This window comes from Bipolaris victoriae, assembly GCF_000527765.1.
Source record: "Bipolaris victoriae FI3 unplaced genomic scaffold scaffold_22, whole genome shotgun sequence".
Lineage (NCBI taxonomy): Eukaryota > Fungi > Ascomycota > Dothideomycetes > Pleosporales > Pleosporaceae > Bipolaris > Bipolaris victoriae.
In genome coordinates this window covers 258,184-281,987 of record NW_014575370.1, presented here as the reverse complement: position 1 = coordinate 281,987, position 23,804 = coordinate 258,184, and the positions used below count along the sequence as shown (strand labels likewise).

The following is a 23,804-nucleotide window of genomic DNA, read 5'->3' as shown; positions in this document are numbered from 1 at the left end:
AGCCAGTAGAACAATGATCTTGAAAACGATATTATTGCTATTAATGAAAAGATAATGATATCATATACTATACCACTACTTGTACCTCTCTACCCATATGCTGTAAATTGGGATTTCACATCACACTATAAAAACTTATTTACAAGGGAATCCGGTTACCAAACAGTCTTCGCGCATTCTGAGCAAAGATACCAGTCCTCTCAGTATCGGTCACAAATGGCGACGTCTGAATACCAACCAGTGACGGACCATACGTGAAAATCGGCGCATACGGGAAATCCGTCCCGAAGAAGAGATTCGTCGTCGGAATATCATATGCCAACAATCCCCCAACCTGGTGAAAGTACGTCGGACCCGCTGAATCCCAGAAAAACCGCGTCTTCAGGACATCGATAGTCCGATCGTAAATCGCCGGGAAAGACTTCAGAAGCCGATCAGCGACCGACGGAAATGCGCCTCCAACGTGCGGAATAATGTAGTTGATATTGGTGAAGTTCAGCAAAGTCTGTGTAACGGCAAGATCTCCAAGCATACGCGCTGTCTCGAAGTAGAATTCAATGTTCCCGGTAGGATATACAGTCGGATTGGCCTCAATAAGCGTGCCGTTGATGCGTAGATACGGTGTTGTGGGGTGCACGTATATGATTTGGTTGCTCCCACGCGCATTAATTGCCTCGAAGAAGGGCTTGAAAGCTGAATCACCGAGATAGCGCCCTTCGAAGTTCGAATAGAGCGCGATGCCAGCGGCTCCAAGTGTGTCGAGGGCGTATGTAGCTTCGGCGATGGCATTGGGAGTGTAGGGTAGTGGGACGACAGCGTAGAATGTGAATTTATCTGGATAAGCCCTAGCAAATGCTGCAGATTGTTCGTTGATCAGTCGCGCAAGGGCAATTGTGGCGGCCTGGTTTCCTGGGTATACGTTGGCGCCAGGCGCTGAGAAAGCGAGGACGGCTTGAGAAATGCTTTGGCTGGCCATGAAATCAAGGTGTCCAGATACGTTCCATGATGGTGTTGGATTTCCACCGGTTGTAGGGACGATTGCACGATACCAATCTGGTACGCAATGTGCTATGGGATCTGTTAGATGCAAGATTGAGATGTGAGAACAGGAACACACCATGAACGTCGATGAGTCCAGTGAGATTCGCAATAGCCCGCGCTGAGAGCTTTGTCGTGGTGGTATCGGCGTACGTAGAGGCTATACTTTCTAGTATAGAAGATAGAACCAGGCCCGGAACAGCCCCAAGGTCGATCGAGTCTGTATGGCAATAATCAGAAGTTTTGCAAGCGAATTCGGGGTATTGAATTCGTACCGGCGGTAGCGCGTTGGACGATGGACTGAATGACATCTGCTTGTTCATATCTCTTAGACAAGCCACTCTCACAAGTAGCGAACGCAGCTACCCATCCGATTAGGGTAAATGATTTCTGAAAAGCCCTCATCTTGATGTGATATGAACGAAACACGATGATGGTAGAAGATGTACAGAAACAAAAGTTTTTATGCCTTGCGTATAGTAATCGATAGGTACATGGCCCAGAACAGGGAAGTATTCCATCTCTAATTACTAACCAATGAATGCACCCTGAACGCGATCTGTAAGCAAAGGCATTGCAGTAGTACAGGCGGGAACGGATAAAGACCGTCCGCGCTAAGCCCAGATCTGTAAGACAGGCAAGGACATCTGGTAAGCGAACTGGAACTCTGCAAGCCATATATTTGTATGCACAAATTGATTGGACTATTCGGTAGGGCCAGACCTCTCTTATCAAGCATCAATCCATGTCCTGCTCAGCTGTGTGGGGACGGCTACTAGACATGTCCTTGGAAGCAAGGTACGCCACCAATATCCTCGGCAAGCAACATGAGTCCGCAGCTGGCATTTGGGGGCCAGTATCACCACCCGATTGACCGCAAGTCTTTTAAGAGCTCTGTCCATTACGCGAAAAATATGGTTTTGTCTTGCCTAGTAAAGAGAGAGGCCCTTGTAACGATTAATAGTTTCAGGCTATCCAGAAGATTTCATCAAAGACAGCTTCCGGGACCTCAAGCATCCCTTCAGGATCGTGCTGGAATGAGCTGTCCATCTCATCATAGAGGCTGCTATTCAAATTCAGGTACTCGGAAAGATTGCTCCCGACTTAGAAGCTGTCCTCGCCATCACCAACGAGAAGACCGTCCAGAGCGTAGGCTGCCCAGGAGGTCTCGCCAAAGGCAGTTTTCGGGGCGTCGAACATACCTTCGCGGTTATGTTTCACACGGTTTTATATTTCCCAAAAAAACCGTTTGTATTACACCGCCATCTTCAGAGCTCTTATTGATTGTGCAGAAATGTACGTCTATCAATAATCAAAGTGACAAGGGCTCTTTCAGCCAGCAACACGTTATCACGCACGAAAATCCAAAAAAAAACGGAAATTGAAGACTAAAATAACAAAACCCATTCACGTTTACCTGCTCTCACTTTCCCAAGAAGAAACAAGAAGAAACAAGAAGAAAATGTTTAATCATCGTTATCATCATCATCGTTATTCATTTTTCTTATCAAAAAAAGATTCTAAGCCTGAGCAGGTTCCCTCTCCTCAGCAGGAGGCCCACCCACATTACCCCTCTGCCCCGTCGGCACATCGCCCAGATTCCTCTGAGCAGCGTGCTTCGGATCATCCTTCAGCGTCGCAATATCCCCACCAGTCTGCTGATCCTTGACGCCGGACGCCAGTCCAGCAAGGCCCTGTCCAACACTCGATCCATCACGCAGCTCCTTGGACGTCTGGCCCTGGCCTGGGTGGCCGAGGCCAGTGTGCACGTCGGCGGATGTGGCGCCTTGCAGCGTGTCGGAAGCTTGCTGGTACATCTTTTGGTTGTTGAGGTCTGGGTTTGGAGTGTAGGTTTTGTCGGCTGGGGCTGAGCCCGCAGGGAGGGTTTGAGCGTGAAATTCGGGAACGGCGTCGTTGCCCACGAGTTTGCCGATTTGGTGCTTGGGGGTTTGGTTAGCTGGTGTTGATGAACAGGTGTTATCTATGGGTTAGATAGAGCCAGCACCAGATGCAATGTGATTGATCAAAACGCTCCAATAGGCTCTCTGGAAAATAAAACAGCTACTTACACCACCTTTCATGAGAGGCTCGCTAGGAGCAACGTGGCCTTGAAACTGGCGCGAGTCGCTGACTGCGTCGGGGTTCCTGTTCTGGCTCATGTTGGGATATGTGTATTTGGATTTGGGAAATTGAAAAGTGTCGACGATTTAAATTTGATGATGAAAGTGCAGAGGTTTGTATAATTCGAATGTATACCTTTCGTACAGGAGGCTATTTATAAGGCGAAGTTCGTATATGTATATAGAGGGCGTCACCACTTTGACATCAAGTCGACGTCATGCGTAGCCCACCACTAAGACGAGCGCTGAGGGCGTAAACAAATCTACTGGATGAGCGGGTACCTGACGTCGATTCTACGAGCTGGTGTGGCATGATTTAGTTTTCTTTTGTGGATGAATCGGCGATGGTGGACAGTTGGAGAAGTTGTCGTGAACGACACTAGTAATATGAGGATGCTCGGAATCAAGCCCCGGGTGCGTTCCGACGCACACATATCCCATTCGTGATATTTGGAAAAACCAACATATATTAGTTTCCTGAGAACTAAAAAGAAAATATTCAGTCGGTATAGTTCAGCATAGTAGATAGTTTCACACGATATTCGGACCGCGAACACCACCCGTACAGGACACAGAATATGAACTAGCATACAGTGATATTTATGTATATTGATTCTTAGAAATTACATTACACTACACTTATTCAGTGTCAACCGAGTTTCATGAATATTCTCATCTGTCCTCAACACCCACTTCTAATAGACGAATTCTTATGAGCGCAAACCCCGAAATATCGCATTTAGTAGCCAGGAAGCTGACCGCGAACAGCGCCAGCAGTAAACTTGGAGGTATGCGAGTCGGTAAAGAAACCCTTGGGGTTCTTTACAATCTGGGAGACATGGAAGCCATCGGCTTGGTCTTTACCAGTCGCTGGGTTGGTTACGTTGACGAAGAAGGGGCCCTTCAAGCATCCCACAGAATTGCGACGGTAGTCGGGACCAGTGGGGTTCGGGAAGGCCTAGAAACTATCAGTAGATACCCTTTGTTTCCCCGGACATGGGTAGATTGAGATATCAAAAGGGCAATGCTTACCAGGCGGGGCGGGCCGGGCTTGCCCTTGACGCCCTCATGGATGTGTGTCGCGGTTATCGCTGGGCTCTGATATTCGCCAGTCACGCCGCTAAGGGTGATGTTGTAGCAGATTACGTTCTCTGCGATATTGATGCCGTACTTGAATAGACCACGTGCACCGTGCTCACCGGGTGTAGGAACGCCGCTGTTGGCAATGACTTGATCCGGAGTGGCCTTTACAACATACTCCGCGTCAAAGTAGAAAGTCTTCTCCTTCTTCCACCATTTGTCGTCGTGTGAGTTCCACACCTTGTCAAAGTCTTTCTTGCAGGTCTCTTTGTAATCAGATGCCTGAGTTGGGGCTGCCAAGGCCAGAGGGGCAGCGAGCAGAGCAACAAGGGCTGGGGCAATGAAGTGCATTATGATTGTGTTGTGCGGAACTGCGATTTCAGCTGTGCGTGGTTTGTGGGTGTAGTGAGTAGAGTGAGTTCATGGAACGATGCTATCCTGAATTCATCCTTGCACCAGTCTTTATACAAAAGCAGCTCTCCGCTTTCCCACTAAACTTACCTCAATGCTTCCCATTCAGAACCCAATGACATCAGTGAGTAGATGAGGATTGGTCATTGATTCGTGTTTAGGTTCTGAAGATAGATGCCGGTGTCTTGGTGGGGCTTTTGGGACTGAGCAGCCAAGTCCCCAACATGGGCATGAAAGCCTTTTTCGTAATGCCAAAAGACTTGGAGAAAGACTTGGAAATTGAGATAAATGCCCGAGCTCTTGGTTAGTAGTCTTGGAGCCATCCTTAGAACGTAAGACGATCACTGACAGTCCCACGCAAAGCTACTGAGGTAAGCAGCTGGCCAGGGGATTCATCAGTTCGTAGCACGATAGACCAATGAACGGTGGATTATAATGGTACCGTGAAGACGCCGTTCAATGTCTTGGTAATGGTACTTTCCATCTCTTGAATAGTGAGCTTACATCCCTTACTGTGGCATGATCGCTCCCAAGACATCGCCTAGCCATCTTGGTTCGGATAGATCAAGATCCGTAGTCGTCTCAATCCTCAAATGATCTTAGCCTTTCCGCGTCTTCCCTCTTGGATTGTGGTGCATATGTCTAGGTGGCTGTGTATGACAAAAAGGGATAGTGAGGCTAAGACGCTACTGCATATTCTGCAATCTGTGATTACTACTACTGTCGATCTGTGAGAACGGTTGAAGAACCGATTGAGACAGATGATCAGCATGTTCTCATGAAGTTATTTTGCACGATGGAACACAACGAGGCTTGGAGATTGGTTTGAAGAAGATGTTTGGGGGTGCCTGAGAGAGTGATCACACATTCGATGGGGAGAATGAATGACATCACCGATTACCACTGCCAAGACGTCGGCCTTTCCTCTGCTTTCCCCCTCATCAACCCGCACGCTAGTCTCCAAACGAGTCTGGGCTCGAATTGCAGTACCAAAAAGGAATACAAAACTTACCTCAAAGAGGTGGGATGATCTATTTGGAAAAGCTGCAGTCCGTGCACGGTGCAATGGTTTCTGGCAGACTTGGCATGATGCCCTGCCGAGACACTTGTTAAGGGGACATAGAGTTCTGAATGGTTGAGTGAAGAGTAATCACCCATTTCCTGCTTGTAAATATGAGCAAGGCTTCACAGAGGGTCATTTACATAATAGTTGAACACTCTGTATCTACTAGTGCATGTGCTAACCCATCGCTACATGAAGGCCTATACCGTCCGATGCTGTTATTAAGTGTTTCTTCCAGGAATTTTGTTATTGCAAGCTCCTCTTCCCTAGTCACAAAGTGAATTCACCGAAGTTTTTTGGTGGTATTAGTACACAGTTGAAAGGCAAATACTGCTCAGAAGCATCGCTACATCCCAGAATCATCATCGACCATCCTGTCCGAATGGCGTATAGTGCCTGTGAAGCGCCCCGTACCACCAGGAAAAAGACCATCAAACTCAACAGCGCGCGCTTCCTCGTCATCCTCCCAACCAGTTTGCAAGTTCCAGCCATCCTCGAGGACATTTAATTCTGATGAATCGACTTCTTGTATGATGTCGGCAAGATAGGTCCACTTGGTGCTCATCATTGCAGGAGAAAGGGCGGCCATGCGCCGGGTGAACCATGGGTGACGCGAAGCGGCGACAGCACCCTGACCGAGGTCGATAGCTGTCTGGTCAAATGGAGCGTGAGTGAGTTTGGCATAACCGCACGATATGAACTCAACCTCTCGAAGAGAAGTTTGGCGTTTGCGGTCAGCCTTGGAATAGTTGGATTCAAAATCAGAAAGATTAGTTCCAGGCGAGATCTGGTCGATGATATCCATCCATGATCCTTCGCGCGGCCTTGCTTTGAGTGGAGACTGATAATCTGTGGCGGCGAGATTGGTCGCTGGTATCGGAGCATGCATATGTTGTTGTCCTAAGGGATGGTGCTGACCAGTCGTAATCTGATGATGTAGTTGGTTTACTTGGGCAGCGATATGAGTGATGTTTGTGAGAATCGCATTAGGATGGATTGGCTGATGCTGTTGGGGTTGCAGTGGTGTTTGTAGTGGAGCTGGCACTAGGGCTTGATTCGGTCCCTGTCCTTGGTGTTGCAGAACTAGGTTCTGCATCTGCATCTGCTGGAGTTGCTGTTGCAACTGAACTTGCAGAGCGGCAATGTGGTTTTGCTGTAGCGCAGCTGCATTTGCATGGAGCTGCTGAAGTTGTAACTGCTGAGCATGGACGTAAACTTGCAGAATCTGTTGATGGGCAGGTAGGAAGTGGGGGATTGCGGGCATTGCCGCTTGAGCAGGGGCATTCTGGACAGCGACGGCTTGATGGGGTACAAAATTTCCATTGGCGTTAGGATCATTGGGACGTAGCATCGCTGTAAGCGAAACGGAATCAAGTACCAATTCCTTCAAGCGATATGCATCATGGACTTTGACAAACTGCAGTAGACTAGAAGGAGTGATCCAGCAGTTCTTTAGCTTCAACTTCTCGATGTGGGGCAACTCAAGGAGTAATGCCCGCAAAAGAGCTGCATCGGCCTCAACAAGCGCTGCGGGATTGACAGATGCAGGACGATCCGAAGGAACCCGCAAGTCCATGATAGGAGCAGGACATAGAAGTTTGTTCCTTGCATAGAGCCCCTCAGCATGCTCACCGCCAGCCGTCCAGCCGACGGTCAGTTTTCGAATGTTTGAGCGGCGAGCGATATGATCGCGAAGTATGGCAAATAGCATATTGGCCCCTAGAACAGGATTGACTGCTGAAGTAGTAACGAAGCCGGCTTCATCCTTGTGAACTGTTCGCCATCCCGGTATCACCATAAGAGTGACATCGCAAAGACTGGGTAGTGCATCCCAGAAATCCGAACGGTTCAGCATTGGCAAGTAGCGATCAGAAAGTCCTGCGATATTCAGAGTGTGTACTTGTTGAAATGTAGAAGGGTTATCGATGATAGAGAGCATGTATGAAGATATGAAAGCTCGCTGGGCCCATTCCGTTTCCAACAACCACTCTTGCTGAGCCGTGGTGAGGTTGGCAGGTATGATCGGATTCACGACTTGTCCAGCATCAGGTGGCGAGGCAGATGATGCGAACAAAATACCAGTACCTAATGAAGAGGGCGTGGATACGAAACGTTCCAAGACGTATGGGTCATCAAAGGAAGTAGGCATAGGGATGTCAAGGATATCGTGCGGAGTTGCCTCATGTATCAGCTGAGGATCTAAGTAAGGCATTTCCGGTTGTACGCCGGCCAACAGGCCGGCATCTTTTAGTTCAGACAGAGGACGTTGGCCTTCCATTCTGTAGAGAGTTGCGTGTCTGATATCACTGCCGACTTCCTGATAGCATGAATCAATGTGTCTCCAAAGCTCCTGTTGAGCTTGGGCCCTACGGTCCGGGACAGCTTTGTTCGTTCCAAAAACATTGGAAGGTCTGTGGAAAATGCGCGCCCGTATAGACTTGTCAGGCCCGTTGAGCCAACCAAGGCCACTGTCGATTGAGAGTGCAAGCTCTTTCACCTCGGTGAGCTCAGAGAATGCGGTTTTCATCCGTGGTGTTTCGTCAGCGGCTGTTTCGAGGCCAGCGACTGCATCAAATCGACGGTATTCCTCATACGGCCACTCATATCTACCCCAGAAGCTTGTTTTGTTCTCAGTTAGCGATTTGGTAGGCGGCGCTGAAAGTGAGTCTTCGTTGACTTCGAAACTCATTCCGTATCTTCGAATGTGTTTACCGAATCCACGAAATACGTCAAGGCCGTGGCCGTCGTACACTTCATCGCCGTTGGCGTTCTTCCAAGAATACCTGGTTGTTTCAAATTTTGCCCGCTTCTTCCCTTTGAAATCGGGGTTTACTTCTTTCCCTAGCATACCGTAGATTTCAGTGTTGAAAGGGACAACAACTGTTTTGAATATAACTTGAGAGACGTAGTGATTCAGCTCGCGACTGACGAGCCGTAGTGCTTTGATGTCATCACGATTGAGAAATGAAGCGATCAACTCTACCAGTTCAACAGGCAGCTTCCACTGTGAGCGGCTAATCGGGGCGTCTGCAAGAGGGACGCCTGCTTCTTGTTTATGTCTGGAGACTGTTCCTTCAACTCCACTGTTGTTGGAAGTCTGTGGCTTTGGACCGGATGCATACTGTACTCTATGGTCTAAGAGATAGTATCTAGCAGGCAGTTTTGTTGGGCTGCGGCATTGAGGCCAGATGTCATTTGCTTGTAGGTCTGGGCTTTCGCTGTGGTACACCATGACAGCAACGGCCCCGTTGTTGCGTAGCGTACTATTCATATCCTTGTCATCAGCGTTTTCGATTGTCTGGCGAGGGCGCTTGGAAGTAACGGCCAAGACGCGATGGAGGGGATCGAATGTGCGCTCGAGTGACATGTCGTCTACCACCGACCGTACCTCATCATCATCCTCGTCCTGTTTGGGTTCGCGGGGGCGATCAGGCGACAAGCGAGGCCGACGTTGTTCGGGAGCGTCGCCCTGGGGTCTCAAGGGAAGCGGGTAGGTCCAACCTTGGCTACCCCCACCATCATTGCTGATGTTGTTTTGCTGCTGCCCGAAAGCATTGGAGAAGTCTTGAGGCACGCGCGGTTGCATGGTAAGAGCGAGATTGTGCCTGATAGCACTGGCGAGGGCGTTGTCGGGGTTTTGTTGCCTCGGTAACGTAGTCTTGCTGCTGCTGCTGCTGCTGCCGCGTCGTGGGGAGGCAAGGACTCGATCGCCGTTTCCTCTGTCTCGCCCGCGCGGGGCTGTGAGTGGGGGGCGGTGATGATGTCTTGTATACGGCTCTTCCTCTGCTGCCGCTATTGTTGCTGTTGTTGCTGTTGCTGCTGATGTTGTCACTGGTTGGCCAGTGACTGTTGTGGACGCTGCGCAGGCGAGATGGTCACCGGTCTGTCTGGCGCGCGCAGTTGTGATGAGCGTGTTTGCGCGTGAAGCACGGCTAGAGGGGTCAGTGAAAAGCGATGCAGGCTGTTTGCGTAAGCTTGTGCCTGCAAATGAGCGTTTGTCGCGTGAAGCTCAGGGTACCTGGGCTGTGCTGCTCGATGCCGTCGTTTGCGTGCTGGGATTGTGCCGGTGCGCCCTCTGCTGCGACGAGCACAATGTTGGCCAAGGCTCCGCGAAGACTTTGGTGTCGGTCGTTCGACTACCGTCTTGTGCCATGCTGCTAACAAGTCGGCTCTCGGTCGTCGGGTGTCGTGCCGGCTTCATTCTTCAAGGTACAACACGGCGGACATGCAGCGTGACGTCCATTGCGCAGTACCTGCGGTAGCACGCACCATTTGCTCTCGCTACCGACCATTCTGTCCTTTCTCAAGCCTTTACGCACATGCATATATCAACACAAGGCGCTTTTCGGATTCAGCAATGGACGGTGACATGCTGTCTTGAAGCACATGTGGTTACATGATCATCCTTGCACATGTCAGAGGCATCACGTGACCCTCCACAAACTGGCATATGCGCAACACATCACTGGGCATGGCCGTTTACTACAACTTGGCCCACCCATGCGACTAATTACCTTTTTTGTCAATTCCTCCCCAGCTGAATTTACACGCACAAAGTCACGACTACGCGTGAGGTGTCACGGACCACGTGCGGAACGAATGCGGAAGTCCGATGGCCCCCACAGAGCAACAACATAAAGGAGCTTGGAGCGCGTCAACTTAAGCTGCAGAAGGAATCTGACCTGCTTGGGTTCTGCATAAACTGTCATGTCCCCCGCCAGCCCATCGTTGTTCTTGTTCTTGCCCCGTGAATTGCGGGATGAGATTCTATCCCATCTCACACTACCACAATACGTCTATACTTCGAGTTCAACCGAAGACACCTACAATTTGTACCGATCGAATCATGCTGTGGGAGAGACCTACATGGACACACGTATCAGGCTGCCTCAGCGTCCGCCTGCAAATGTTCTTGCAACCTGTCGCCAGCTAAGACAAGAGTGCCTTGAGCACCATACCCGCTGTCTGGACGCCGCTCAGCCAAGTATATCGCCAGACCCTACAGGTCAACCCATGAGCAACATACTGGCAGAAAGGCTCGGTGACGAGTTCGCCGAAGAGGCGGAACGAGCTTGCGATGATAGTACGCTGCGAATCACCTTGGAGATACAACGGCATCTGCGTGGTCCCCATGGATATTACATTCCAGTACGCGACCACGAACATTTGTCACCTCGTTTTCTTGGACTCTTGCCACTTATGGACAAGACAAAGAAATTGAGGCTCATTCTTTGGCCTGGATATGAGTGGTGGAATGGCGGTCCTCAGCTTCTCGTCGATAAGTATGGAAATCCCCGCATCAATGCAGATGACGTAGCCAAGCCAGATGCCGCCACACTAGCCATCAAAAGTGTGCTTGATTACTTCCCTCATGTTGAAGAACTCAATGTAGATGTGCTCATGCAAGCATCAGAAGGGGCAAGATGGGACCTGCCGGAACAGAAATGGGAGAACATGCAGCCATGGCTCGATGCACCTATTACGCCTGACGTGAGCCCAAAATTGACCAAGATCACTCGTCATCTCACGTCGTTTTGGCAAGTTTCGAGACCAGAGTCGTTCTATGTTCAACATGAGGTGCGGCTTTCAGGAAATGAATGGAAGATTGACAGGAAGGGCGACATGGGCACAGTAAGTGGACTCCTAGGCCTTATCCGAGCAAGCGACATTTGCTGACTTGTTGTTTGTGCAGCCCACATTAAGATCATTCTGTGACCCCAGCCGCCCAGACGACATGGACTATTTAGACTCACTTATGGTGGAGCAAGCTTTCATCCGCACAGACTGAAAAAAAGCTTGTTAAATACTGTACACAGGACTCTTCTTGCATCCGTGCCGGAGAATTATGGCTTTACTTCCATGGCGCTATTGGCATTTAAATTGGCATTCAATTAAGCACCGGCGATTTGTTTCACACGTGGGGCACAACTAGCGCAAACACTATGTACGGAACGGGTAGTGGTACCGTGTTTCGAATGTAAGCATGGCGTTACCGGCTACGGGGTATATGGGGAATGCTGATCATGTTGGGAGAAAAGCATGCGACCACTTTGTGGATTTCTTCCGTCGGCTAGTATTCCAAAGCCAAAGCTAGGCCAATTCCCCACCAATGTCTAGAACAGGACCCCAGCCTATTCGAGATGATCGACGTATTCATGGCCAATCATTGGACATATTGAAGAGGAGAAACTGCTTGTTCTGGAATAGCTCCCTCGACGTATACTTGTGTTTATTTCGAAACGTCGGTTGTAGGTTACTATACAGGGTTTCCCGTGTATGTCAGCTCCACCCTTCATATCGCTGGTCATACGCGTCTCTGCATAATTAAAATACTTAAAGGTCAGGACTTCGCTCCACGTTTATAATTTTGAACCACACCCATTCATCCTTTCTTTTCACAGCACACTCTTATTAACCATGAAGTTTTCCACATTCCTTGCTGTAAGCTCGGCATCCCTTGCCCTTGCAGTACCTGCATCCCCTATCCAGAAGCGCGCAGACTTCTGTGATCAATGGGGCTCTCAAGTTAATGGCGCCTACACCACCTACAACAACCTCTGGGGCAAGGCTGATGCTACTTCCGGATCCCAGTGCACTGGAGTTGATGGCCTCAGCGGCAATACGCTCAAATGGCATACCTCGTGGTCATGGGCTGGCGGGTTCGTTACACCCTTCACATTTCATATAAGCATCACGTGTCTAATCGCACCAACAGTCAAGGAAAGGTCAAATCCTTTGCCAATGTAGTAACAAAGATCAACAAGAAGTCCCTTGCATCAATCAAGTCCCTCCCTTCAGTCTGGAAGTGGACCTACACCGGCAACAACATCATCGCAGACGTAGCCTACGACCTCTTCACCTCGAGCACAGCCACCGGCAGCGAGGAATACGAAGTCATGATCTGGCTTGCTGCCCTTGGCGGCGCCGGTCCCATCTCCGCTACTGGCAGCCCTATCGCTACCGTCACTCTTGCAGGCAACAGCTGGAAGCTGTACAATGGCAAGAACGGCCAGATGAGCGTGTTCAGCTTCGTCGCTGAGAAGCAAGTTCAGAACTTCAGTGGAGACCTCATGGACTTTATCAAGTACCTTACTTCCAAGCAAGGCCTTCCCAGCAGTCAGATTCTGATTAGCGCGGGTGCTGGTACTGAGCCTTTCTCTGGCAGCAACGCCAAGCTTGTTACCAGCGCGTACAGCTTGGCCGAAAATTAGATGGCTTGATAGATCTGAACGCTAAGCACCGTGCTTCTCTTTCGCATGGATGCGGAACAATTCTTGTACATATCTTTTTATTGTGGTGGAGTGTGGGGCTTTAGTCTTTGTATATACCGATAGGACTATCTTATCTTGAACCACATTCACTCATCCCTTTCTCTATTCATTTGCATGAACACGTTCGAAATATACTCTTGTCATTACCACTAATCAGTTGGATCGTGTAGTCTTCCAGATTCGTGGGTAAGTTATTTGCTGTGTGATAGGATCTGTAGAGTGGAGTGTAGGGTTCTGCCCGGCAATGGAGGCTTGCTTCAAAATGAATTAACAACAAAGAGCGAGCATATGCTGATGGAAAGCAGTTCTTATATTTTTCATAAAAACTAACTTTCTCTTACGTTGTCTAGGTGTCTTAACACACAATCATATCGTCGGGGATGAGCTTCCACAGCACCTTCTGCATTAGTGCATGTCAGTGCACCATGCCATGTTACTGACAAGCTTTGGTTGCCGAGGACGCTCGCCCGTCCGTCTCCTTGCAGCCAATAATATTGGCCCAACAACGCACATGTCCTGAACCAAGCAATACCGTTCTGCAGACGTACTGCAGCCCGGCATCGCTATCGAATGAACGTTGCGATGATTATGCTCGATGACGATCTGATCCTCTTCGACTATCCTTCATTGCTATGTCCGCCGCGCTGTCATCCATCGTTTCTCCCGTGTTGGGGCCCCAAATGCCGCAGCATGCCAGGTACACGAACTGTGATTGGGATTTTGCATCCCATCAATACTTGTTCCCGCGGACCATGCAGTAGCATTGGACAAACTTACAGGACTAGCTTCCCCGGTAACGCGGAATCCTGGAGAAAGTCCAACGTCATGGAAAGCTACAAAAAGGCCATGGACGTCCAAAAAGCTTGATCCCCCAAGCCTGAGCGGTACTCTCCCAAAGCACAAGGAACGTTTCTCAATATGAAGCCTCAACTCCTTTCGTTGCTGCCGCTGGCATCCGTTGCTAGCGCCAGCTGGTCCAAGAATCTGAATTACCGCTCACCTTCGGAACACCATCCGGCTCTTGGAATCTCAATCCATAAGGTGGCAAAGAGAAATGATCCAGCATCCGCGTATGAACCTTCCAGCTTGAACTTCACCCATGGTGTTGCCTCGGGAGACCCATACCCAGACAGCGTTATTCTCTGGACACGCGTTGCGCCTCAGAACGACAATTCGCAATCCAATGTTACAGTCACGGGTTACGCACCTCTTTTCGATCACGACAACGAAAAGTACGTGCAGGTTTCCAAGTCGCCAATTTGCGTGGAATACAAGGTCTACGAGGACAAGGAATGCTCGTCGACTGTAGACTCGGGCACAGTGTATACCAGCTCTGATGTTGATTTTACGGTCAAGGTCGAGGCCAAGAACTTGAAGCCATTCAGCACGTATTACTACCAGTTCAATGTATGCAATTCGGACAACAAGAGTCCTCTTGGCCGCACCAAAACCACACCAAATGCCGACGACGACATCACCAATGTTAGGCTTGCTGTGTACAGCTGTTCAAACTATCCCTTTGGCTTCTTCAATGCGTATGGTAACCCCGTGCGAAAGGTATGTTATGCTAATTCTCGGGTCGAACTTATCCTGAACTAATCGTGATACAGGACTCTGTTGATTACGTCGTTCATCTTGGAGACTACATCTATGAGTACAAGAACGGCGAGTATGGCTGGGGTAACAGCATTGGCCGTATTCCCGAACCGGACCGTGACATTTACACTTTGTACGACTACCGCAAGCGACTTGCAACCTACCGTACCGACTTGGATCTTGTTGCCAGCCACCAACAATTCGCATGGATCCCGGTTTGGGACGATCATGAAGTAGCTGATAACACGGTATGCTCAATCTCCTCTCTTTACAAAACTTATCCTAATCATCGATAGTACCGCGACGGCAGTTCCAAACTCAACAACACCGAAGACTCCTTCGTTTACGATGGGGGCGTTTCAGTCGACCAGCGTAAAATGAACGCAGTTCGTGCCTACTTTGAATGGATGCCTATTCGCCAAGTTGACATGGACGATAACCTGCGCATCTGGCGGTCCTTCTCCATTGGCAAACTGGTTGATTTGATCATGCTCGACACACGCCAATACGATCGCTCTATCACCGATCTTTACTGGAATACTGATTACATTCACGCTATCTCTAATGACGCCAGCCGCTCTCTCATGGGTGCCAACCAGGAGAACTGGTTCTACCGCAGTCTCTCGCATTCAGCCAAACGCGGCGCAACATGGCGCGTTGTTGGCTCTCAGATCGTCTTCTCGCGCCTGAACCAGTCCGCAGCATACGGCGAAGAGAACCCACTCAACTACGATGTATGGGACGGGTATCTCGCCAACAAGAACCGCACGCTGAACCACCTTTACAGCAACAACATCAACAACAACATTTTCCTCGCAGGAGACAGCCACGCTTCGTGGGTCAGCGACCTCATCTGGCTCGACGAGAAGAATTACGATCCCAGCACGGGTGCCGGCAGCATCGGAGTCGAGTTCGCTGGCTCAGCAGTAACTTCGCCCTGCCCTTATGGCGCAAACATTTCCCTTGCAACCGCAAACAACTACTCGTCCATTATTCAGTCGGCGAACCAGGAGCTGCAATGGCAAGACTTGTACTACCGCGGTTACTTTGAGCTCCACTTTTCACATGACGAGCTGACAGCCAAGTTCTTTGGTCTGCCAACGGTAGTCACGCGTAATGGCTGGGAGATTCCTCTTGCCAACTTCACCGTCAAGAGCGGAGAGAACAAACTCCAGCGTCCCGTCGCGGGCGGTGTTGTTGAGAGCGGTAGTTTGAAGGGAGGAAAGACGGTGCAGAATAATCTTACGCTCGATACTAACAACGGCACTTGGTTTGTTAGCCATGCCGACTTGTCTGTTTTGTGAGGCAACGAAAAAAAAAGAGAACATAATTGGAAAATTGGGGTTAGACCTGGGTTTATTAGAATACCAGAGAAGAAGAAAAATCTAGAATTTGTTATCTTGACTAAACTAATTCTAATATCATGATGTTTGCCTAAACAAAGAAAGAATAACTCTATGTTCTATGTCTAGTGACGCGGCATTTATTCGTACCCAGCTGGTTCGAGCTTCTCAGGGAACGCAGGCTGATCCAAGCGACTGGTACATGCAGCCTTCCAGTTCTTGGGCGTGTACTTGTCTACGATGCCCTTGAAAGCTTCTAGGGTGCAGAAGGTCGTGTCGCCCTCGAGATGCTTGCCTGCTGCCTTGCAACCTGGTATCTGCATGATTTTATCGTTGTACCTGATTCGTACGTAGTAGTCGTTCAACTGGTCGCGCTGGGTCTGCGTAAGGTCGGTCAAGGGCTTTCGTGCGATGCCCTGGGGTGCGAGACTAGCGTCTGAAGTGACTTTTGTGCTGCCGAAGAGGGAAGACCACCAGCTTTGGCTTTGGGGCTGTGGGTTCTGTTCGGGCAGGGAAGGCGTCGGGGAGACAGTACTGGCACCTCGCTTTCTGAACATCTCGACGGCGATGTGGGATGTGAAGGGCGGCCAGTTCTCGCCTTCAAATGCGCCGAGCGAGGTCAACATGCCGGCCAAGGTTGTATCGTGACAGCCAGACATGGCAAAGCGAATGTTTGTTTCGCCGCCTCGGCCTTTGCCTAACTGGCCATCTACACCGCCTACCTCGACGATCCCCGAGTTTCCGTTACGCTCGACGCTGCCGACCATGCGGGAGGTGATGTCGCCCATTAGACCGCCGATACCGAGCATACGGTACTCTGATGACTCGGTGTAGCCCTTGAACCATTCTTCCACGGCAATCTTGTCGATGATTGAGCGGGCTTTGGGATCGTAGAATGCCTTGGGGAGCTTGGTCTCCGGCCCATGAGCATCAGTCGCATTCAACGTATCCATAATACCCGAGAGTCGTGGGTGAGAGTCAACAGCGACCTTTTGTTCATTAGGCATCCATTTCGAGAGGACTTTGGAGAGGTAACGCATGTCGTCCGTATCGTTCCATTTATCAGCTGCGCGCTGTGCAAATGCGCGGCTGAGTTGGGCGAAACGCCTACAGCTTGCGTCATTGGGATATAGTGTCTCATCCGCAGGTGTTCTAGTGATTATGGTGGGAGGTGGGAAATCAGAGGTTCTTGCTGAGGGCGGGTAAAAGCCCCAGAAAGCCTGCTGAACGGATTCCAGAGCACGTGGCATAGGCGTTGCGCGTAAGTAGATCATGTCGCTATCTGAAATCAGCGCTGGCATGAACTTGAGCTGATCGATATAGAGATGGCGGAGTCTTTCGCCCAGAGCCAGTGTTGTTTCTCGGCCTTTGTCTGTAAGTTCGCCTGGTTGGCATATCGCATCAAACTCGCCCTTGGGTCCCGAGGCAATGACTAGGTGTTATTAGTGATGGTTGCTTCAAGGAATAGGGCTTTGCTACCCGGCCCATCATCCATGCCAAAAGTCTCTAGTCGCCTTCGGTATTTGAGTTGGTCCCATTTCGAAAAATCCTTAGTGTTGAGTATTACGCTTGTTAATTGGCGAGCAGCACTGCAATATGGCCAATCTGTGAATGCGTCAGACCAAACTCTTGGAGTTGCTTTTTTTATTATCCCATACACGCTGGGAGACCTGTCTGTTGTTGTTGTTAATGATCGTCATGTGATGTGGGGAATTAAAGGCTTATCTACGTTTTGAAAGCGAGGTGACACAGGGCTTCTTTCGCCTGGATACTCATGTCAGTACTGGTGTGCGTGGACAATTGTGCCATAGTAGAGAATCTGACCATGACGTAATAGCTATCTCTGATTAGCAAAGTCGCGAAGAGAAGTCACAATTATCTGTCTTACAATCTGTACAAGCTGCAACTCGAGCTCTTTTGGATACAGCTTCTCAAGCTCGTCCTTTGAGTAGGGTTGACGCGGGACCAAGGTAGTCATGACTATATGAACCAAAAGAATTGCAATTAAACTAAGAAAACGTCTTCTGCAATCTGCGAAAAAGCAAAGTTAGGTTGAGCCCGGTGGAAGACGTTCTTCACGACGCTTGCAATCACGTGAGGCGTGCGGACGTCATTGTGTCTCATTGGCCGGCGCTATTCCGCTCAGTCTCACCATGCATCGCGCGTAACTTTGGCCGTCTTTTTGGAATCCATGAAGCTGCAACGTCAAGCCGTCGCCAATTGACCTGTCAAGACATTGAGTCAATTTTCCGCGCGCATGAACACCTGATCCGATCCAGATTTGTAAGTGAAGAATACATACGCTGAAAAGTTTCGTTGCCCAAATGCCTAACCACAATTTTAGTATCGGCACTCTTCGCCCGCCGTTCGAGGCATACAAGGACAACATGTTGGGCGCATACATATGTCGACAATGTCGGACACGTCTTTTCCGAAACGTCGGTCTCGTTCGTAATCCTCAATGGCAATCTCGAACCATATTTACCTCGCTGCGCCCGCGACCGAATATAAAGCTAGATGAAGGGAAGGCAGAGTCTACGGTTCAGGAAGAGCCACCCCCTGCACAAGAAACAGTACAGGGCGGATCGAGCACGCGAGTGACATTACAAAGGCAGCGACCGCTTGTGCGGAAAACAACAGAAGATGAGCCAGACATACAGTACTCACAACGAAGGAGCCAGCGGGTACGGCTCAGCCGTTACTCGGGTTTATTGGACGACAGTACAGCGGCCGATTCTTTATACGAGGACTACGGGCAAGAAGACACATACCAGGAAACAGGACAAACAGAGGCATCAAGTGACAAACTGACTTATGCTGCTCCAATCCGCGAAGCTCTTGAGGACAGCCATGTCCAGGGAGCCTGGGATTTGTTCGAGAAGACGTACACAGAGAAAGGATGCAAAGCCCTGACTGAGCCAACCTATCCTGGAGAATTGTTGAAACAAGAGTTTGTTTTCAGCCGTCTTCTCGGAGCTGTTACGGGAGCGCTTTGCTCAGGCAGGAAAAGTGTGCAGGTCACCCCGACTCAGGTGCTATTCAAATACCAGCAACTTGGTGTTGTTCGCCCAGAGTACTGGGTCAAGCCAACACTAGCCCGTCTGACACATGAGGTAATTCGGGCTTCGGGAACCTCTCAACAAAACTTGCCATTGTTGCTTGACGAGTTAGTTTCTTTATGGCGACTATTCTTCCAATGTATGAGATCAGAGAGCGATGTACTTGAGGCCATCAGCGACGACTGGTCTCTGCCACCTCTCGAGGAAATGCCCGACGTGTATGACGTTAGCGATTTTAACATGCGTTTGCAAAGGTATATTCCCAAATATGTCAATAGACCCGGATTAGGCTTTTGTGCTGTGTACCTGTACAGCATTTCGGACGCTCTGGAGCCAACTATCCAACAAAAGGCAGCGCCCTTTTTACGATTTCTCGAAAGGATACTTGCTAAGTCGCGTGTGGACACCGTATTCATACACACCCAAAAGGCAGAGCAGTTCAAAGAATTGCCAGCCAATCTTCGACAGGAAGTAAGAGCAAGGATTGAGGCAGCACCCCGAAAGGCCATGGTAGCCCTTGGAAAAGAGGGTGAAAGCCCCGACGAGTTGACCAACCTAGAAGCATTCCACATGAAGAGCATAGCCCGTGTCGTTCAAACCATGACATCGGTCACGAAGTTAGACCGCATCTGGGCAGAGGCCCAAGAAACATATCTTAGCGAAAACAAGACATCGATTCCCCGCTCAGTATACAATAGCTTCCTTTCCGGTTACTTGACTCTTCTCAATTCACAACGTGCAGTAGAAGTGTGGAATCACATGATGGCACATGGCGTCAAGCCAGACATACAGTCGTGGGTTGCTCTTCTGAATGGGTGCGCCAAAGCAAAGGACCTCAATGGATTCAATGCCATGTGGCAAAGGATGATGAATAGCGGTATTGAGCCAGAAAACTATGCGTGGACGACGCGGGTCAACGGTCTAATGTCGCTGCGACAAATTGACAAAGCGCTGGCTGCGCTGGATGAGATGGGCAAACGCTGGCTCGCAGCAGAATATGCCACGAACAACACAAAGGCACAGGGCAAGGGTCAAAAAGGCGCCAACAGGAGTCCCGGCAAGGCTGTGAACAAGTGCACAAAACCTTCTATTGAAGTTGTCAATGGAGCGATATCGGCCATTGTACAGATACGTCCCGAATCAATGCGCCACGAGAAACGTGTAGCATACGTACAGAAGATTCTCGGATGGGCGGCAAATTTCCAGATCAAGCCTAACGCCATCACATACAACAGTTTGATACGACTGTACCTGCTGGCCAAGGACACACGGACCGCTTTAAGACTTTTATCGCAGATGGAGAAGGAAGGGATTGAGGGTGACATTGCAACGCACACAATGCTTATGAGCGCCGCTTTTGAGAACCAAGTGTTTGACGGACAGACTGAGCAGGAGCAAATGGAAAAAGTGCTGGCAATTTTGAACGACTTGGAAAGCAGCGGGTTGACGCTGAACGACCACGTCTACTCGACAGCCATTGACCGGCTGCTCAAAGGATACGCCAACTACACAGCTGTGCGCGCCGTCATGGAGCATATGACGCAGCGGAATTTGACACCCTCAGCCCACGTGTACACGTCGCTGGTAACGCACTATTTCCAATCTGAGCCGGCGAATCTGGCCGAGGTGGACAGCATCGTCAACCTGCTCTTCACGGCACCACGCATGCCAAGCGACCGCATCCTCTACGACCGTCTGGTAGAAGGATATGCGCTGCATGGCGATGTAGGCAAGATGATGAGCGTGCTGACACGCATGTCGAAGCAAGGGCTGCTCCCCGGGTGGGGTGCGCTGATCGCAGTGGTGCGAGCCTTGGTGCAAGAGGGCGACTACGAGCGTGCGCGTGACGTGGTTCGCGACGTTGCCAAAGGCGAGGGCGTGGCGAGAAGCGGTATCCTGGGAGACAGGAATATGGAAAGTACCTTTCGCAACATGGTGAGTAGACTGGGGCTTGGCGAGGAGCGGATGGGCGATTTCTTGGCAAGTGCGAAACAGAGGAATAGTGGCAGTGTTGTGCATCACTTTGTGGAGAGGGATGGTCTCGACTCTTCTTCGTCTGTACAGCAGGCGCAGCAGCAACAGCAACAGCATGTGTCAGACGAGGGAGCGGTCGAGGAAGATGTGCATGGTTTCTTGTCCAAGGAACGAGAGCCTGAGCCACGGGATCAGCGTCCTTGAAGCGCTATGTGAGATGGATAGCCTTTTAGTTTGCTCGATTACAAACAACAAGGCATCTCAGTCGTTGCACACATCAGCATATGGGGGGGTTATAGTGTTGAAACTTTGTGCAGTGACATCCTGATAAGCCTTTTGTTGCAAACGTTCTTTTCATCTCTGCCTATCGCCAGTAGGGAGCGCCTGCCCAGCATTGATAACAGGAGAAAAAAACGTTCCAACCCGTCTCCCTCAGATCGATGTAGTATCCAGAAACCTTAAGATCGGAGGGGGTCTAGCAAGAATGGGTAAAAGATGCTCGCATGACATAATAGCAGGGGTTCCAATGTGGGGGGTTACCAGGCGATAGGGAGGAGGCATTAAATTATGATCCCGAAACATGACCAATCAACTATGATGAAGGAAAATATTTTTTCCCTTGTTTTTTTTTGCTTTTTTCCTAATCTTCCCTTTTTTTCCCGCTCTTGATTGCTAGATCCTTGGAAGAATGCAGTGGGAGCCCAATTTGCTCGGGTTTCCAGTTTTGCAAATTTTATTCGAGCGGAGCCGGATGTAGGGAATCACCCCCCCTGGAAAAAAACTACAAGTTTAGAGTATAGTTGTGTACTAACCGGAATATTAGTCTGTGTGTGTGTAGTGGGAAGAGAATCAGGAAGGAGCTAAAGTAGTTAGTAAGTAATTTGACACGGGCAAATCTAATTTGAATGGTTTGGCCACTAATTTTAATTCAAAAGTCCGGTTGGAGAGGGAAGAAGGGAGCAGTAGGGTTAACAACACGAGCAGTTGGTACGAGACACGTGTCGCACCTACATTGTCTCGGGAGATGGGGTTTCGAGCAGCATGAGTGGTAGTGGTGTCAAAGGACGGGTGTTGATACAGGCTTGGGGGAAGGTGGTGAAACAGACTTGTCTTGTCACCTGTACGGGCTGAGGGCCTATCCCACTCGGGAGACGGAGTTGCAGGGGTTTCAGGGTGAAGAAGGATATGCTTCTGTTAGGGGTTGGATACGGGCCGAATGAGTAAAGGGCGTAAGCATAGCCGTTTGATAAGATACAGATGCTTTTTGATAGCGGCGTGAGTGGACGGGTGTTAATGGGTGCTATTGATTGGTATAGTATGCGCATGGAACGGGGCGAGCGAAGTTTGGTTGTGAGGTACAAGTGGATAGCTTAACAATATGCCATGTTCCACTTATCATAGTGCAGACGGAGAGACTCCGGGGAACAAGGAACAGGAATGTAGGGAAGTAAAAATAGGAGGTTGGATGGGGAAGGACATGTGCATGTGGGCTAGATGGAGGTGATTAGCAAATGAGAAAAAGAGCAGAGCATCAAGACGGCAAAGTGATGGATATGCAGCGACAGGCTCTCCTGGAAGGTGCAGATGGGAGGGTTACCACACAGGGAAACTCAAAAGGGCAATGACGATATGGACGATCACGGTCAGGGGGGTGGTTCGGCTTTTTGCAGGGCAGGTGCCGTCCAGAAACGTTTCCAAGGAGGTTGCGGAAGGAGGAATAAGGCCGGCCAAGAACCATGTCAGCCTTGTCTGTCTGACTGACAGAGACGGGCAGGCAAGTATAGCCTTAGGCCGCCCAAAAGAGATGTCAGCCGGCGTATAGGATTAGCGTGTGAGGGTGGCAGCATTCTTCCTGGTGCTGTTCGTCTTTGGCGAAGTCGGAGGCTTGTTGTTCCTAATTTTATCCACACGTACATAGTGACGGATAGACTTGGACATAGGCCGCGTCATCGGCACTCATGTGAGTGTCCAATACTTTGCAGGATCAAGTGGCGCAGTGCATGCTGCCATTAAGCCAGTGCAAATGCAAAACATGAGGAGCAAGTAGGCAGTTTTGATCGAGACGAGCGTTGTTGAGATGAGGCGGATCAACGGGACATGGCATGGGCAAAAACTATGGCCCAGGGTGGCCGGATGCCCAAGCAGAACGATGTGAGGTTCTATTGGACGGCAAGCTCCGCGCTGTAGTCAGCAAAAGTGACAGCTTCGACGTGCTTGACCGGCGACGGGTGTTTCGCAACTCTCTCGAGCTACCAATGAAACGACGAGCGGCCTCCCCAGAGGATGCGCAAGTTTCTGCGACTGCTATCACACATACTACTGTACTACACAGAGTTCTGGACTGTCGCTAGAGCCGGGGAGGGCATGTGAAAGATTGCAATGTGTGGTTGTGCACCACACCCCGTTCCGGCGGGCGGCTTAGGCAGCCGCTATCCAATCATGCACGGTGGCGTGTGAGCAGCCCAGATGAGGGAACAAGCCAGAGCCAGCGCTATTGGCAAGCTGATAAAGGACTATAGGACGGGTGAGCGGGCTGTAAGTAAGTAAGTAAGTATTTGTATATGTACTAGTATGTATGTGTAAATACCGTGTCGTGTAGCACATGGGACTAGTACGCATATGCAGTATGAGCGTAAACGCGCGTTGGCGTGTCAGACGGTGGTGATGGATGTGGCTGAAGCGCTGCGACGACATGCCGACATGCCGTTCCGGTGTGGCTGACTGGCTGACTGGCTGACTGCCAAAGCAGGAATTACCGCAACGCTGACCCGAACCGGCTAGCGCGAGCCGGATGACAGCACAGCCTCAGTGGTGGTGCACCATGGCGGCCCTTGATTGGCTGCACCAAG

The 23,804-nt window shown here is 50.0% G+C and overlaps 9 protein-coding genes across 9 annotated transcripts; 4 read left to right on the top strand and 5 right to left on the bottom strand.

Annotated features, from left to right (window-relative positions):
• Positions 1-139: 139 nt before the first annotated feature.
• COCVIDRAFT_35802 (hypothetical protein) lies at positions 140-1,443 on the bottom strand (the record flags this gene model as incomplete). Its single annotated transcript, XM_014703510.1, has 3 exons — positions 140-1,068; positions 1,118-1,258; positions 1,314-1,443. The coding sequence occupies 3 exons, from the start codon at positions 1,441-1,443 to the stop codon at positions 140-142; spliced, it is 1,200 nt and encodes a 399-aa protein (XP_014558996.1).
• A 1,115-nt stretch (positions 1,444-2,558) lies between these two features.
• On the bottom strand, positions 2,559-3,197 carry COCVIDRAFT_93094 (hypothetical protein; the record flags this gene model as incomplete). Its single annotated transcript, XM_014703509.1, has 2 exons — positions 2,559-2,978; positions 3,108-3,197. 2 exons carry the CDS (start codon positions 3,195-3,197, stop codon positions 2,559-2,561), a joined length of 510 nt encoding a protein of 169 aa, XP_014558995.1.
• A 700-nt stretch (positions 3,198-3,897) lies between these two features.
• On the bottom strand, positions 3,898-4,589 carry COCVIDRAFT_93003 (hypothetical protein; the record flags this gene model as incomplete). Its single annotated transcript, XM_014703508.1, has 2 exons — positions 3,898-4,116; positions 4,191-4,589. 2 exons carry the CDS (start codon positions 4,587-4,589, stop codon positions 3,898-3,900), a joined length of 618 nt encoding a protein of 205 aa, XP_014558994.1.
• Positions 4,590-6,058: 1,469 nt separating this feature from the next.
• Positions 6,059-9,079, bottom strand: COCVIDRAFT_93123 (hypothetical protein; the record flags this gene model as incomplete). The annotated part of the gene is made up of 1 exon (XM_014703507.1): positions 6,059-9,079. One exon carries the CDS (start codon positions 9,077-9,079, stop codon positions 6,059-6,061), a length of 3,021 nt encoding a protein of 1,006 aa, XP_014558993.1.
• Positions 9,080-10,419: 1,340 nt separating this feature from the next.
• On the top strand, positions 10,420-11,500 carry COCVIDRAFT_24694 (hypothetical protein; the record flags this gene model as incomplete). The annotated part of the gene is made up of 2 exons (XM_014703425.1): positions 10,420-11,343; positions 11,405-11,500. 2 exons carry the CDS (start codon positions 10,420-10,422, stop codon positions 11,498-11,500), a joined length of 1,020 nt encoding a protein of 339 aa, XP_014558911.1.
• Positions 11,501-12,129: 629 nt separating this feature from the next.
• On the top strand, positions 12,130-12,923 carry COCVIDRAFT_92964 (glycoside hydrolase family 12 protein; the record flags this gene model as incomplete). The annotated part of the gene is made up of 2 exons (XM_014703506.1): positions 12,130-12,371; positions 12,428-12,923. The coding sequence occupies 2 exons, from the start codon at positions 12,130-12,132 to the stop codon at positions 12,921-12,923; spliced, it is 738 nt and encodes a 245-aa protein (XP_014558992.1).
• Positions 12,924-13,901: 978 nt separating this feature from the next.
• On the top strand, positions 13,902-15,883 carry COCVIDRAFT_93044 (hypothetical protein; the record flags this gene model as incomplete). Its single annotated transcript, XM_014703505.1, has 3 exons — positions 13,902-14,540; positions 14,594-14,827; positions 14,876-15,883. The coding sequence occupies 3 exons, from the start codon at positions 13,902-13,904 to the stop codon at positions 15,881-15,883; spliced, it is 1,881 nt and encodes a 626-aa protein (XP_014558991.1).
• A 179-nt stretch (positions 15,884-16,062) lies between these two features.
• Positions 16,063-17,900, bottom strand: COCVIDRAFT_93100 (hypothetical protein; the record flags this gene model as incomplete). The annotated part of the gene is made up of 6 exons (XM_014703504.1): positions 16,063-17,354; positions 17,402-17,527; positions 17,581-17,596; positions 17,652-17,686; positions 17,747-17,759; positions 17,811-17,900. 6 exons carry the CDS (start codon positions 17,898-17,900, stop codon positions 16,063-16,065), a joined length of 1,572 nt encoding a protein of 523 aa, XP_014558990.1.
• Positions 17,901-18,309: 409 nt separating this feature from the next.
• On the top strand, positions 18,310-21,159 carry COCVIDRAFT_93023 (hypothetical protein; the record flags this gene model as incomplete). Its single annotated transcript, XM_014703503.1, has 1 exon — positions 18,310-21,159. The coding sequence occupies one exon, from the start codon at positions 18,310-18,312 to the stop codon at positions 21,157-21,159; it is 2,850 nt and encodes a 949-aa protein (XP_014558989.1).
• Positions 21,160-23,804: the final 2,645 nt, after the last annotated feature.